The sequence below is a fragment of the Myodes glareolus genome, chromosome X (assembly GCF_982192425.1).
Source record: "Myodes glareolus chromosome X, mMyoGla1.1, whole genome shotgun sequence".
NCBI lineage: Eukaryota > Metazoa > Chordata > Mammalia > Rodentia > Cricetidae > Myodes > Myodes glareolus.
The window spans coordinates 119,352,672-119,370,155 of record NC_142053.1 but is presented as its reverse complement, the minus strand read 5'-3'; the positions used below and the strand labels follow the sequence as shown (position 1 = coordinate 119,370,155).

Here is a 17,484-nt window from a genome sequence, read left to right as displayed (position 1 = left end):
GAAACCTATGAATTTTTCTTCTTAAATCATCATAAAAATTCTCACTTACAGGATCAAGGAGTAGGTCTCCTAGGGATAAGGTAGCACAGTACTGGATAGGGTTTTTTATTGTTTCTTGCAGAGTCATTTAACCCATTAAAAACAGATTTTGTCTTTGAAGTCTCTTCTTGATCTTATGAATTATTATGATTTCTTGTTCTGTTGTAAATGAACATTTCTCTATTCCTCCAAAAAGTCCACTATCTCTTTTTACTGTGTCAACAATATTCATTTTCTCTGCTGTATTAAAGATGTCATCTTGATTGTAACTATTATCATGATCATCTTGATTCAGAACCATTTTGACTATTTTACTATCTGCCAATGAATGAACAACTAGAGTCTCAATGATGATATGATCTTTTATATCTACTTCAATGAATATTTTCATTTTCCCATAGGCAGCTTATCACACCAAACTTGAAAATTTTCATGCAGAGTCATGCTTTAAACTTCTGCACCTAGCTTAGGAAATACATTTCCCTTTACGTTTCAGTTCATTGAGGTAGATCAGCCCTTGTTTCATCATGATGAGCACAGTCAGTGGAAGGTACTGACAGCAATGCAGTGGCTCCACTATTTAAATACATAACATGAGATTTCCAGTCTTTAATTTGTGTGGCATTTTGTTCAGTATTTTAGCATAGTACTTCAACAGTTCATCCTTTTGTTTCTTTATGTCATACATAGTGGTCATTGCAATACCACATTCTTCTGGAGAAATTTCGTACTTTACACTGTGGTCCAATTTTTTTCAACAATTTACATTCTGTATTATAGATAAATGTATCTTTATCTTTTTTCACCCTGACACATACAGATTATCTACAGACATTTTGGTGTATTTTTAGCAATATCTTTATATTACAGAAGGAATAAACAAAATTAAAGCAAGAAATGAACAACTGTAAGTAATGTCCACAGGTTTCATATGAAACTTGCAGCTGGCCCGCACAGGTGGCATTTCATTATTTTTTATAGGTATTCTTGCATTAGCTACATGAAAAAGATACAGCACAACTGCTGGTGAGGTCTGAGAGAGTCATCTTTTCCTTGGTGAGGTTGGATTAGTTGTGTTGTGAGCCTCAGTTTTGAATGGGCCCCATCATATGAGGTCAGATATGGAATTTTCCACTTACAATGTTAGCAACTTCAGACATGTGGTCAAAAAGTTTAGATTTTGTAGGAGAACCCACTCCTACAAGTTTCCTTTGAACTCCACATGTGTGTGTTGCATATATATATATTATATATGCATATATACATATTATATATATACATACACCAGTTTCATATTTTGAATGAAATTCAGGATTACTACTTAACCTATAATAGGCTTATAAAATTTAAACTAATGCTTGGAATACACACACACAAACACACATACACACACACACACACACACATACACACACACACACATATAGTATTATTTCCTTCCTGTTCTCCAGAGCCTATGGATAGCAGTACCAAAAAGAGTTAGGGACGGTTATTCGCTTCTTCCTAGGCTAAAATAGAGAAGAGTACATCAGTTGTTCTTTCCTGAGATCACCCTAAAAAAAGGGCAAAAGTTATCAAGGTGTTGACTAACAACAAGAGATACTTTTTCTCTGAGTACAATATAACAATACCTCACTTCTCATAATAAAACATTAGCAAACTTCCAATCAGACTGTCCTCTGATCTCTACATGCATACTGGGCCATGTATTCATATCACCCCCATCATCAACAAAATGAATGTAAAAAAAAGTAACCAAAGAAATGAATGGATTTAACAAATACTGACAAATTGCCAGATAGATTAGTTATTGAGTATAAGATCAGAGCAAGGAAGTTTGATTTTCTTAGGAAATATGTCATCCAAATGAATATAGCGATAAATTACTCCCACTGTAGAAGAAAATACCTTGTTCTGGTATATTTATTAAATCATAAATTACTGAGAAAAGTTCTACTTTCCAATTCTGTTTGCAAGATTATTTTACTCAAATCTTGCCTCATAATATTCAAATATTAGATCAGAGCATTTTTTCTATTAGCTAATACAAGATGACTATAACTAACATATTTTGATTCTTTTTTCAAGTGCTTATTTATTTATTTATTAAAATTTTCATCTCCTCTCCTCCTCCAATTTCCTTCTCCCTCCCCCTCCCTCTTCTGTCCTAAGATAAGTCAGGGTTCCCTGCCCTGTGGGAAGTCCAAGGCCTTCCCCCCCTCCATCCAGGTCTAGGAAGGTATTTTGATTATTTTAGATGTTTCCTAAAATGTATACTTAACTAAAGTAAATTAATTGATCTTTTTAAGTTATGGATTACTTTTTTCAAGCCATATTCTTTTAATTGCTAAGTAATATTATCTAATGGAGACAAAAATACATCTAAATCTACTTACCACATGAAGAATTTTATTCTCAGTTTCATATACTGTGCAATCCTGAAAATAAGAACAAATATTATGTTCAAAAAATTAATATTCATTTTAAAGTATGTTTTTAGAAATTGTACTAAGAAAAACTCTTGACATTCCATGCAAAAACTCAAATAAGAATGAGAAAAATCTGGAAATTTTACTTTTTTTAAACCCAAGTAGAATCAATGGTAAGGTTAGATGGTCATTTACTTTGCCTTAAGTATATTTTCTAATCTGACTAACTTTAAGCACATACAACAAAGAGCAATAGATGTTAAGATTATTTTTGGAAACATTTAAAATTATTAGAGATTTTCTATCTAAAATTTTACCCATGATAAGTAAATCTCAAAATATCTCCAAGATTTTAACATTGATTTATTATGGATAGACCATTAAGAATACACTAACATTTATTTCAGCATTCATATCAAAATCTCATACTTGTATATTTTTAACTACTCAAACTATCAAATCTACTTTCTATTATATATTTAAAAATAACAGGTTTATAGTTCTTACATAAATTTGAATCTCTGCAATTGTAAAACAATTATTTTAAAAATCAACTACATTTTTTCTTAACTCTTTGTTCACCAATAAACCACAATATGCAAAAGTGACTTCTGCTTAGAAACATAATGGTTGTCATTTTTTTTCATGAAATTTGTAAACTGGCCATAGACATGATATATAGTAGTAGTGACCCAATAGGAGTGATCTGAGAATTAAATGAGAAAATGAGATAAACTGCTTGCCTCAGAGATTGACACATGCAGAGTGATAAATATGCTATTGCAAAATATTACTCTTGTTTGGCAATTATTATTTAATTTTTAAAAATCCACTACTTTTACTTTCAAACCTCAAAGGGAATCTCCTTAAGAAAGTAAATATCACTTAAATTAATATTCTACTAGTGGCCTAATAATGTATATACCCTAATAGCAGCATAATACTCATACAAGATAATAATTTAGCACCATATATAATGTGAATATAACACAAAGAAATATTAAAATAATCCTAAAAGTATCTTTAGAAACCACTGCTTGTTGTAAATGGCTTTAATGTGCTAAACCTGTTCTGTATGCCTTATAAGACAAAAAAAAGTCATGTCTCTTTCACCTGCATCATTAATAATTATTATTTTAGCGAGAGAGAAAGCAGATACATATATATTAGCAAGGAAGTAAAAACAACCACCCTTATACGATCTTGATGTTGTATGTATGTATGTATATAAGCTCACTGAGAAGGCATAGAAACAAAGATCAACTTAATAATAATGAAATATTCAGTTTTGTTGTCTTGTTATATCATTTCCCAGAACTTCTTAGAAAACCCCTAATTCCAAATCAGATTGGAACTATACATAAGAATGGACTATATTTTGATTTAAGATAGAATGAAACTATCTAAGATGACTAATATTGACCCAGGAGTTAACATGAAGAGATTCCTATTTCCTAAAAAGAATAATCTGAGTACATAAGAGGATAATAATGCAATGGATTGAAACATACTAAATAATGTAGAATATTAATTACATTAATATGTCTAATGCTTTACTATGAAATTTAAAAATTATTAGTGGTAATAAAATATATTTAGTAAAATAGTTTAGTGATATTATATATAGTGAACAGACTGGACCATGTAAAATTTATGTCTTTTCCTCTTGAATGAGCAACTACTAATCTATTGTGCTAGGCACTCAAAAATGAGTACAATATAGCATGATGGTTAAATTGTCAACTTGTCATGACCTAGAATTTCCTGGGCAGAGAATGTCAAGTACGGACTGTCTACATTTGGGCTGGCCTGAGGCCGAGTCCAGAAGGTTGACTTAAGTTAATATAGGAAGACCTAGTTTGCTCTGGTTGGGGCCATTTCATAGGCAAGGTTTCTAAATGATGTAAGAAGGGAAACATAGAACTAAGCATAAACAAGCAATCAAAAAAGTATGTATGCATTCATTTCTCTGCTTGTCACTGTGAATTTAATGTCTGCTGATTAAAGTCCTGCCTTGACTTCCTCACACTGGTGGACTGTAGCTGGATTATTAAATGAAATAGCCCTTTTCTGCTCTAAGTTGCTTCAAGTTCAGGTATTATAAAATACAGGCAACAGAAAGAAAAGCAAATCCCATAGCATTTGCACAGATGTGCCAAAACTTACACAGGAATCCACAGTTTCCATGACATTTAAAGTTTAATGTCTTGTAAAGCATAAATGCCACAAAATTATGTGAAAGAGAAAGTATTTATTTTTAAAAGTTAATACCCTTCCTATAAAATTCAATAAAACTGCATTATAGTATTCCTTGTTTCAGTCAAATTTCAAACCTGCAAAAATTTTCATCAGCTGTGGTATATTGCCTCAACTTATTACACTTATAGTTGTAAATTTAATGGTATTTGGAAAATGAAATCGTGGTACAAGCCCAATTATTCTGATGTAATCTTTAAAAAAAGTCTAAAAAAATATACATCAGGTGACCAAGGTAGTTAAGATTTCCAACCAGAGTAATAAAGCATATATAAGTGCTAGAATTAAACCTACCATTTCAAATAAACATAGCTAAATGATTGTAAGTGAACTTTTTTAAAAAATGAATTTTCAATTGATATTTTTAAAATTTTTAAGTGTTTGTGTGTAAAACCTTAAATATTAAATAAAAGCATTTGGAATTCCTTTGATTAGTTTAATTGACAAAATGATAGGGCTCACAGAGCAGAGGGGGAAGCAGTCAAATTCTACCTACAATTAGTAATGGTCGCTTTAAGTGGCAGCACAAATAAAGACATTTCTACAAGAGCAATGCATCTGCAGTCAAACACACTTAATGTAATCAAGTCCAAATTTCAGTTTTCCATGCAAGAATTACTCAAGAGTCCAAGCTAAAATGCAGCCGTGGGTTTCATGCCCAGCAATATTGATTCAGTAGGCTCACAAATGGAGACTTCCAAGAGGATTCTGATGAGATGGCATTTTTAGAAAAAGTTTATTTATTTACCAAGATTAAGATTACTATATAAGAGGGAAAATTAACCAAATTAAAAATTAACTGTACAGAATTCACAAACTAGTAACCTGGTTTAAAAACATTGTTACTGGCTTACTCTAAACAGTCCTGCATTTCTTAGAATCTCATGGTGCATACATTCGCACAATTTATCACTAGATTTTTTTTCATCCACTAAACTTATTTAATAGTTCCCTATTTTTAATAGACACTTATATACTTGTTTGAATCTCTTCTTTGTTTTGCCTATGTTGGCTTGATTCTTATTGAAAGCCATAGGCTTTTATCAAGGACGAAGTCACAGCATATTAAATACTGTATAACAAAACCAAGAAACAGTCAGAGCATAATAACCTGCTATCACGGAAAATAATAAAAACTACATGATTATACGGCATTTTGTTAAGCACTAATTTTATGTAATTTGTTTTTATCATGGTAAATATTTAAACAGCCCCAGGTAATTTGGAGGATTAATTTTATTAGTAAGTTATTTTACTTCCTTAAAAATAGGATGTTAAAATACTTGCTTCCCAAAGTGTAGGTTTTATTAACACCTGGGGCTAAATATTGTCCAAAAAATGTATCTCAAGTTCTTAAAAGAAAATAGTGTTGTATATAGAAAAATCTACATTCTTATGAACATATGAATGAAGATATAACTCTTATGTTCTAGTTTTTCATGTTCAAATTAAATTTAGTTTTTAAAAGTTGGTTTTAGAACAATATACATTCTCCAAATTATTTTCAATCGCTAAAGCTGTCTTTTGCTGTATATGCAAAATGAAATTTGCAATTCTTCATCCTTATCCATATACTGCTTCTTTAAATCATGTGGTTTGAATTTTATGCACCTAATTCCTAATGAGAATGTATTCATAAAGGGACAATTGTTCCTCTAATTTTGATAATTTCATATTTCAAAACAGATATACACATCTTAGAGGTGAGCTGTATCATAGATTATAATTAATTATCCTTTCTGTAAAATAATAATATCTTTGCTATACTGAGCACAGAACATACAAAATTTATTCTATTCCTACACACTACTACTGGTATACCATGTACTGGTCACCAAGTTTTAAGCACTATTTAATGTCCTGAATAAATAGCACTTATCATTAACATATATGTATATTATACTCTCAAGAACACTACACAGGTTATTAAATACATAAAAAGAAATAGTATAGGCCTCTAATGCTGTATACAATTCTATTTTATGAAACTGTGGTTTTATAACTGCCTTAGATTTCCATCAGTCTAATTTTAGTGTTGATACTATACTTTTATAAATAATGAATCTTAGAAGATGTTAAATGACCCATCAATGCAAGCCTCTGAATACAGTATATTCATATTGTATGTACACACCTCTATATAATTGTTATTAAGCTACTGAGATGACATATGCTCGAGTAACTAAATAAAGCAACAAGTTGCCTCTTTCATCACTCTACTGTGTCACTGCCTTGATGTGGGATGTCATCCTGTATACGTGTTGCTTTTACTGGTTGAAGAATAAAGCTGTTTTGGCCAATGGCTTAGCAGAGTAAAGCCAGGCAGGAAATCCAAACAGAGATATAGAGAGTAGGCGGGGTCAAAGAGACACCATGTAGTTGCCAAAGGAGAAAGATGCCAGAACATTACTGGTAAGCCACAGTCACGTGGTAACATGTAGATTAGTAGAAATGGGTTAATTTAAGGTGTAAGAACTAGCTAGGAATATGCCTGAGCCATTGGCCAAATGGTGTTGTAATTAATATACTTTCTGTGTGACTACTGAGGTCTGGAAAGCTGGGAAAGGAAAGCACAGACTCCATCTACACTCTCTCTAGACATTAGAGTCACAGTTTGCCATAAGACAGTTGAGTATTTTTGAAATGTAGTGATAGGCACCTTTGAGTGATCAAATATACATTAAAATTAATCCTTGGATTTCCTTATTTAGTGGGAGAGAAAACAATAAGATAATGTAGACAATATAATATTAATGAAAAGGACCATCAGAAGGAGATAAATTATGATTCATAATTCTGCCTTATCTCTGTGGGGGAAGAGATGGTATTTTAGCTGGCCTAAATGGCTTTCAAATGAGAATACTGGGAATTCATGGATAAATAATATTTCTAGTTTTTTTAAAAAACTGAACAATGGCAAAAATCAGTAAGGAACATGGAGACATATTTTGTTAGAGGATAAGGTATGTGTAGGTTATATAGTGGGAAAAAAAGCAGGCCAGCAATAAGGACTTGTTTTATAAAAAATATGAAAGCCTTAGGCTGTCAGGAAATTTTGTTTGTGTTTAAAGGAGAATAAAATTTGTATTTATTTCAAGGCTCCTGCACACCAGAGTGGCAAAATTTTAACAACTAATTAATAAATTTTCTTCACTTTCCTTGGGGAAGGGTTGAAGTTGAAGGCAGCCTACTTAAACACTAACGTTATCTTTGTGTTGCAAGTAAATGTGGTATGGTATGGTACAGAGTATAAAGTTGAAATAAGGCAATTAAGAAAATAAAAATGCCTCATTTCTTCTCTATTTTGTCATCTTCCTTTTTCATAGATTCTTAATAGACATATGGAATTTTTAAAATTGTGTATCTTCTCAGACATACTAGGAAGACATTTTATCCTCAAGGAGGCTAGGAGTATGAACTTTACTTTTAATTTTAAAAAAAAGATGTTCATACATCCTCAAGTATAAAAAGTGTGTGGTTAAATTTAGGTCTTTGGGGAAAATGTTGTGGGTTTCAAAGGGAGAAAAAATAAAGTATTTTTTAAATAAAATACTTTATAACATGGGTTTGTTTTGAAGTTATGAATGGAGGGGAGAGGAAAATAGGCAGATGAGACATAGGTAGCCAAAAATGAGAGAATAAGGGTGATTGCTTGATCACATTCAAAGGACAACTGGGAAGAAAATGGTAAATGATATGCCAGGGGCTCAATTATATGCAAAAGGATTAAGGATAGAGTAGACATGGCTTTTTGAGTCAAAGTTCCATGTAGACCAGGTTCACCTCAAATTCTCTATGTAGCTCAGGATAACCTGGAATTTCTGCTACTCCTCTGTGCATTTCCCAAGTGTTAGAATCACAGGTGTGCACTGCCATGTCCAACCTCTTGATTCCTTTATTAAAAAAAATATAGGGAAGAGATGTTGTAGAAACAAAATTGTTATAGGTTAGCCATGCTGGTTAATATCTATAAATCCAGAACTCAGAAGGCTGAGATAGAAAAAATGGGAGTTTGAGGCTATCTTGGGCTAGAGCTTGTCATTTGGTTTTGTTGTTTGCTTGTTTCAGTGACAAGGTCGCTCTTGTAGCCCTGGATGTCCTGGAACTCACTATGTAGACTAGGCTGATCTCTGTCTCCTGACTGCTGGGATTAAAGGCATGTGCCACCTTATCTGGTCAGAGACACTGAAATTTTCAGTCACATAATGGGGCATGGAGATGGCTCAGTGGGTAAGCATTTGCAACAAACCCAATGAACTGAGTTTGATTCCCTAAAGTCAGATGTTGGGAAAGTATTGATATCTCAAGTTGTTTCCTGACCTCTGCAAGTATGCCCACATACATAAATATGCACATACAAAATAAGTGAATACATAATGTAATAAAAATGTATAAAAAAGAAAAAAATGTATCAAATCAATAGAGTATGCTGGTTTAATTTTTAGTTAGAAGTTGCACTTTCATGGTTTGGAGCTTTAAACTCTATTTCAACATGAAAACAAAACATTATTAAGATAGCAAAACTGAGTAGTAGTCATTTTAGGGGTTATCAGGATTATGAAGGCTCTGAAAGACCTACGAGAAAGAAAAAACTAACTTAACGGCTATCTGTTTTTTCTTTTTTTTTTCCTTTCTTTCTGGCTTTTTTCAAGACAGGGTTTCTCTGTGTAGCCCTGGCTGTCCTAGAATCCACTCAGTAGAGCAAGCTGGCCTTGAACTCACAGAGCTCTGCCTGTCTCTGCCTCCCAATTGCTGTGATTAGAGGCATATGCCACCACTTTTTCTTGTTCTGAAACAGTAAAGCTTATGATTTATCAGTCAGTTAGAAAATATATCCTAATTATAGTAGTACTTCGCCTTGATCAGCATTAACACATATTTAAGTTAGGAATTCTGAATGTCAGAAACTATATATTCCTATATCTATAAATATTAACAGACCCATAAGTTTTCATATAAAGAGGTCACTTAACAGTCAGGCTGTCTGTTTACGAGTAAAGCACGTCTAGAAAATTTCATAAACATGGGCTAGAAGATATATATTAATGCTAAGGTGTCTTTGAGGAAGAGCTCTAAGCAGAAATGGAAACTTTACAGGAATTTTTCTGTTTATTTCTTCCAATTTTTTTTTGTCTTTTCCTCCACTTCTTTAAGGGAATGTTTTATTTCCTCTTTAAGGGACTCTATCATCTTCATTAAGTTATTTTTAAGGTTGTTTTTTTCTGCTTTGCCTACGCTGGGATGTGCAGGTCTTGCTGGTGAGGAATCATTAGTTTCTGGGGGTGTTATATTGCTCTTTATGTTGTTAAATATGAGAAAGAAATCAGAGATACATCACCCTCTACAACAGCCACAAACATAAAATATCTTTTGGGTAACTCTAACCAAACAAGTGAAAGACCTGTATGACAAGAACTTTTTAAGCCTTTAAAAAAAAATTGAAGACGATATCAGAAAATGGAAAGATCTCCCATGCTCTTTCTTGGATAGGTAAGATCAACAGAGTAAAAATGGCAATCTTACAAAAACAATCTACAGATTCAATGCAATCCCCATCACAATCCCAGCATAATTTTTTACAGACCATGAAAGAACAACATTCAACTTCATATGAAAAATAAAAATCCTAGGATATCTAAAACAATCCTGTACAATAAAGGAACTTCTGGAGGCATCATTATCCCTGACTTCAAGTTCTACTATAGAGCTATACTTCATAAAAACAGTCAGGTGGACCAATGGAATAGAATTTCAAACATCTATGAACACCTGAGTTTTGACAAAGAAGCTAAAGTTATACAATGGAAAAAAGAAAGCATCTTCAACAAATGGTGCTGCATAACTGGATGTAGACGTGGAGAAGAATGTAAACAGATCCATATCTATTCCCATGTACAAAACTCAAGTCCAGATGAATCAAAGACCTCAACATAAAGCCAGCCACACTGAACCTCATAGAAGTTAAAGTGGGAAATAGCCTTGCATGCATTGGCACAGGAAACCACTTCCTAAATATAACACCAGTAGCACAGACACTGAGAGAAATAATTAATAAATTGGACCTCCTGAAACTGAAAATTCTGTAAGGGAAAGGACACAGTCAACAAGACAAAATGGCAGCCTACAGAATGGGAAAAAAATGTTCACCAACCCCACATCTGACAGAAGGCTGATTTCCAAAATTTACAAAGAATTCAAGAAACTAGACATCAAACTTCCAAATAATCCAATTAAAAATGGGGTACAGATCTAACCAGAGAATTCTCAACAGAGGAATATTAAATGGTCAAAAGGCACTTAAGGAACTGCTTAACAATCTTAGCCATCAAGAAAATACAAATCAAAACAACTCTGAGATACCATCTCACACTTGTCAGAATAGCTGAGATCAAAATCACTAATGAAAGTGTATACTGCAGAGGATGTTGAATAAGGAGAAAGACCCCTCCATTGCTGGTGGGAATGCAAACTTGTACAGCCACTCTGGAAATCACTATGGCAGTTCTCAGAAAATTGGGAATAAGTCTACCTCAAGACCCAGCAAAACCACTCTTGGGTATATATCCAAAGGATGCACACCCATACCACAAGGACATTTGGTCAACTATGTTCATCGTAACACTATTTGTAATAGCCAGATTCTGGAAACAACCTAGATGCCCTTCAACCAAAGAATGGATAAGGAAAATGTGATACATTTACACAATGGAATAGTACAGCAGTAACAAAACAAAAGAAAACAAAAAAAACCCAATGCCATCTTGAAATATGTAGTAAATTGGATGGAAGTAGAAAAAAACATCCTGAGTGAAGCAACCCAGACACATAAAGACAAACACGGTATGTACTCACTCACAAGTGAATAACAGACATAAAGCAAAGGATAACCAGCCACAACCCCCAGAGAATTCGGGAAAAAGGATAATCGTAAGAGAGACATACATGGATCCCCCGAGGAAAGTGAAGTAGACAAGATCTCCTTAGTAAATTGGCAACGTGCAGGTAGGGGAGTTGGGATGGGAAAAAGGGAGTGGGGAGAAAAACATGAGAGATCAGGAAGTTTGAGTTGGGTAAAGGACAGAGAGGGAAAACAAGGAAAGAGATACCTTGAAAGAGGGAGCAATTATGGGGTTAGCAAGAAATCAGGCACTAGGAAAATTCCAAGGAATCCACAAGGATGACCTCAGCTAAGAATCTAAGCAATAGTGGAGACGGTACTTAACGGCCTTGCCCTGTAATCAGATTGATGACTACCTTGTCATCATAGAACCTTCATCTAGTAACTGATGGAAGCAGATGCAGAGATCTACAGCTAAACACTGAGCTGAGCTCTTGGAGTCCAGTCATAAAGGGGGAAGAGCGATATTATGAGCAAAGGGGCCAAGACCATGATGGAGAAACTCACAGAAATACCTGACCTGAGCAAGTGGGGGAGCTCACTCACTACAGACTGACAGCTAGGGAACCTGCATAAGACCCAACTAGGCCCTCTGAATGTAGATGGCAGTTGTGTGGCTTGGGCATTTTGTGAGGCCAGTAGCAATGGAACCAGTATTTCTCTAGCTCGATTCAAGCACTCTTTTTCTAATTACTTAATTCTGATCAGTTACTCAGGCAGATACCATTAGGTATAATTTCAGTCAATTATTTTACTTCTTATGGCCTAAATTCACCTGAATTTGATATTTGATGTTGGCTGTCATTAAACCAAACCTAAGGTACTGTTATTAAAAACCACATCTTCATTTCTTATATCAGTATGATAAATATGTTATGCAAACCATGTAAAGAGTAATATGAAATTGATCCAGGGACAGTCTGATATATAACAAATGATTAAAATATTATTAGTGCTCCTTGGCTATCTAGCTAGTTCCTACACTTGTCTGTTGATAACACAACAGATTAGCACTGGTTCTCCTTTAATTATAAGAGCATAATAAAATATCTTATGCTACTCTCAGCCTTAATATGTGCAACTCTTTGTAATAAACAGCAGTGAATGCTCTAGGTTCTGAGAGTAAGTGTTGTTTGAATGTTTATCCCTAAACAGTACATCTATACCATCCCACCTACTGATCAGGAAGCATTCTGGAAGGGAGGACTGAAAGAATGTAATAGATGGAAGATGGGGAGAAGGCTTGTGAAATACTATCTTCCAGGCATGACACAGCCCATGCAATCATGATTTTATATCAGCAGCAGTTGCCTGCACTGGACCTACAAAAACTGGATCGATCAGCAGTCAATCATGGTTTGGAGTGGGTCTCATGGGACCCTAATCCTATCTTGTAAATGACGGCTAAGGATGGGTTCACTGGGAAGGGAACAAGCTGTCTACTGTTATGTACCCACTGATGAGCCCAGATGTTCTTATAGGTAGTTCCAGATCCATGATAACACAGATGATGCTAATTATCATCTGTTACAAAATAAAAGAAAAAGACATGAATAGCTAAAAGAGACTTATAAGGAGGAAAGAGAGGTAAAATGGGGATTGTGGGGAAGGCTCTCAGAGAGGGTGACAGTAATCAATACATTATATGTATTTATGAAGCTGTAACACAATGAATTTAATACAAGTTATAGTAAAAAAAACATACTCAATGTTCAAAAGACCAAGTCTAATCCTTTTAGACATGTATTGATTGCTGAGAGAAACTGTTGGGGGGCGCGTACGTGTGTGTGTGTGTGTGTGTGTGTGTGTGTGTGTGTGTGTGTGTGTATTTGAAACAGGGTCTCATAATGTAGCTTTGGCTAGCATTGTACTTCAATGGGTAGACAATAATAGCCTTGAGCTTGCAGTGTTTCTCTTGCCTTTACTTTCCAGGTGCTCGGATTACAAATGTGTGCCACCATACCTGGCAAATGAGTCACTTTTAGTTATGAATGCTAAACTCTTTTGGGCTTTCAGCTGATCAGGCCCTGAGTTGATGATATTCCTTATGGATAATTCAGTCTTAGGATCCACACTTCTCAATACTTCAGCCTTCAATAAAGCCTGTATAATTTGCATGTTTAAAATGCTTCAGCCACAGTAATATTGGCCCAACATTTGGTAAACACTGTTCTTGGCATATATATCTTCTTCCCACCTCACATTCATTTACTGCTAAGGTGGAAATAGAGCACAGTGATCATCTCAATTTGTTCTATATTAGAATTATTTGTGACATCATTTAATAAATATTAATGTCAAGTCCCATTATACAGTGGGACTTGATTTAATAGGTCTTGGATGGTGGCCAAGCACTGACACTTACAAAAGCTCTTTATTTGATTCTAGGATAAAGTTTAACTTGAGGAGTAATGAACACCTTGAATAAAGCCCTGAATAATGTCACTTATGTCATATCCCTAACTTTGAATTTAGTCTCCTATAAAATTGACAGTAACCAAGTGTGAAAGTATTATGTGTGTAATCCTAGCATTTGCAAGTTTGGGGAAGGAAAATTATGAATTTTAGGGCAACGTGGGCTAGAAACTGAGACCCTGTTTCAAAAAAAAAGAGATAATGATATTCGATCTAGCTTCTTAACTTGGTTTCTGGGAAAAACATGTGATAATGTTGTAAAAACACCATGTTAAACTCAAGAAAGAAATGTCATAGCCTACAAATCCTTTTCTTCCTAGTGATTGAGAAAATATGTGAAATAAGACTTTCTCGGGAGATAGGATGTGAGGGAGGGGTTAAAAAGAGTAGGGAACGTACCTGAGGGGGATTTCATTCCTTGTAGAGAGTACAGAAATTGAACGTTTATGTTTGAAATTTACATGAAAAGAAAAGGAGCATGCACTGAGATAGTGAGCTGGGGAGAGGAACAGAAAACAGTCAGGAATGACAAAGGAAATTAGTAGTGGTGGTGTTGATAAGTACCAAGAAGCATCCCAAAGGACATTTTAAAAGCATTTGGGAACCATCTGCACAGCACTCAATAGTTGTTAGATACATATGTAAACCAGAACCAAAAACGAGTTCGCTATGGAAGAATCAAAACTAATAAAGATATCTTTATTGATACTTTGCTCTCCCATCTAGTTTTTTTTTAAACACATACTATCTGTAGCATTGCATTGTTCAGGGACATTATATTTCATATTTAAAGCTCACATTTCCAAGTTTAATATGATATCAAAACTGTTGTTTTCAAGCTACAAATGATTCTAAATGGTATTAGAAAATTTGGAGAGGGAAGAAGTAGATTGGATTATAATGGGACAAAAAATTCCCTATCTTAAAATCAAGTCTCTTCCTTGAACTTATGGTTTTCTTCACAATAATTCCTATCTTGCTCATTTCCTCAAATCACTATGAAGGATGCCGGTATTGTAAGCATTGTGTTAATCCTTCTCCCTAAAGATACAAAGACTAAGGGGAAAAAGAATAGGAATATGGCACGTTAGAATACATGCAGCTAATTTATATGTGCCACAATCACAATATAAATGGATTGTAAAATTAGTATTTTCTGGTTAGTTCTCTTTTAGGTCATTGTTGGTATCAGAGTAGTTAATAAATCTAACTTAGAATTTCTATAACCTTCTTTTGGAGAATTTTTAGGGGGAAACTTAAGCATTTTTTCAGCAAACATTTATGTGCCAAGTACTAGATATGCTGAGGCCGTCTGCTTTCACCAAATCTGTCATCAAAAAACTTTTAGAAATGTATTGCTATTACTTTTAGCTTGAAATTTCACAGAGTAGTCGCCATATGTTGCAAACGGTAGCACTCCAGGGAATATCATCTGAGGCTTATTTTATTCCCTATGAGGGTCAAGATCTATTAACATACTTTTCTACATCTGTTTCCTTACACCTAACATTTTGCACTGTTTCTTTCACATAACATAGGCATAATGGTAAAATCAAATTTTTAGGATTTTTTTTGTAGAAAATTATAAAAGCTTTTGAAAGTTGACTTATATAATAAAATGTGACAAAAAGAGTTCATGGGTTGAATGAAAATGAAAAAATGTAATAAGCAAAAATATTTGGAGAAAATGATATAGTGTATCATAAACTGTATAACTTAGTAGATATGCTTTGGTGGATACTTAAATATGTGTATATACTCAAATGTCCATGATCAGGAGAATAAACTTATTAGTGAATATGAGCAGAATACAATATTATATTCAGTGAAATTAACTATAGCTATAAATCAAACAAAATTTAGAACATTCCAAGTGAAAAAAGCGAGATGCTTGGTGATAATACTTTTCTATAGCTCAAAGACATGCATCATTAAATGTGGTTAGTAAAGTATGATATATGACTCTTTAAAGACAAAAAAATGATAAAAACAAGAGATGACAGGCAGATAAGATGCAGGAGAAATTCAATAATTAAAACATATTTAGCTCTCCAACTATTAAATTTATAAGATAGATTTATGTACTATAAATTATTATGCTCTATAGCAAACATGCTGCATATATATTTTGTATATATGGAATATTATACAACATTACTATAATATAGTAAATAAAGTAGATGTCTGAGAAACAGTCCATTGTCAATTCCCATCTAGTGCAGTATAAACCATCCATTCTTTTTGGTACAGATATTGCTGTAGTCTACATATTTAAAAGTGTTTTGGCAGGATGACTTTGAGAAACTTCTAGCAAGCAATAATTTATTCACTTGTTCTTTCATTCTGAGACCTAGAAAAATATACAGCTCTTAATGATTATTTAAGATCATGAAACTTTCTTAGGCATGTGTACTTTTATCTGATTATAACATTCTAATTACACACAGGCCTTTGGAAAGCATACAGTTGTACACATATTTAACATAGTATCAACCTTGCAAATTCCACTTTTATATGTGTATCCAGATAAAATCTTCCAGTTATTTGACTACTGTCTCTAATACTTCTATTATCTGACTTTTGATCTCTTATATTAGGATAAGATAGGAAACCTGAAAAGATTTCCTGCTTCTGAATTATTAAAGTAGCTGAAGAATACTTAAAGGAAAGGTATAGATGAAATGAATTAAAGACATTAGTTTAAATATGAGGGAAAATAGAATCAACTGTCATACCGTCTTCACTGGGTATGCTGAATTAATATAATTCACACTGGTTAAAACATTATATATAAGGCTTGCCCTGGTTTTTGGTCTGAAATGCTCTAGTTTCAATCCCAAAAGCCCCGATTCAATTTTCAGGTCACCTAGAATGTCTGATTCAAGAAGACTTAAGCACTGACCCTAAGCATGCAGTAAAAGTATTTAAAACTGTGTTTGAAATGACTACGGGACTACTCTGGGTCAACTTTTCATGCCTTAACACTGCATGATCTAAAGAGTAAGTATTCTGCTCATTCACACATAATTGAGGTCACCATTCTGCATCTCTACATAAATAACTAAAGTTTGATTTTAGTATCATCTTTAAAAGACATATTTTGTATGACTATTATACACTGTATAATAATTATACATTATTTTGTATGACTAAAATGGACATGTTTTGAGATGTACATGTTCACATGTAGGTGATTTATAAATTTAAGTGTGAGTGGCAAGTTCATATATGACCAACATTAATTTCTGCATTACATTTAAATATGAATGTTAAGATATGCTCCAGAATACAAATTATAAAAATGAATATTAAAATATAAAATGTCCTGAATAAAACCAAAATATATTTTATTTAATTTTTTTGAGACACGGTCTCACTCTGTAGCTCTGATTGTCTTGGAACTCACTATGTAGACCAGGATGGCCCCGAACTCAGAGATTCACCTGC

General features: G+C 33.6%; 1 protein-coding gene across 5 annotated transcripts in view; it reads right to left on the bottom strand.

Annotated features, from left to right (window-relative positions):
- Positions 1–17,484, bottom strand: part of Cnksr2 (connector enhancer of kinase suppressor of Ras 2) — a 241,640-nt gene that overhangs the window by 157,420 nt on the left and 66,736 nt on the right. For all 5 annotated transcript variants that reach the window (XM_048440719.3, XM_048440718.3, XM_048440721.3 and 2 more), the window contains exon 5: positions 2,436–2,477. In XM_048440719.3, coding sequence (XP_048296676.1) covers positions 2,436–2,477 — 42 coding nt within the window. The remainder of the gene's footprint in view (positions 1–2,435; positions 2,478–17,484) is intronic.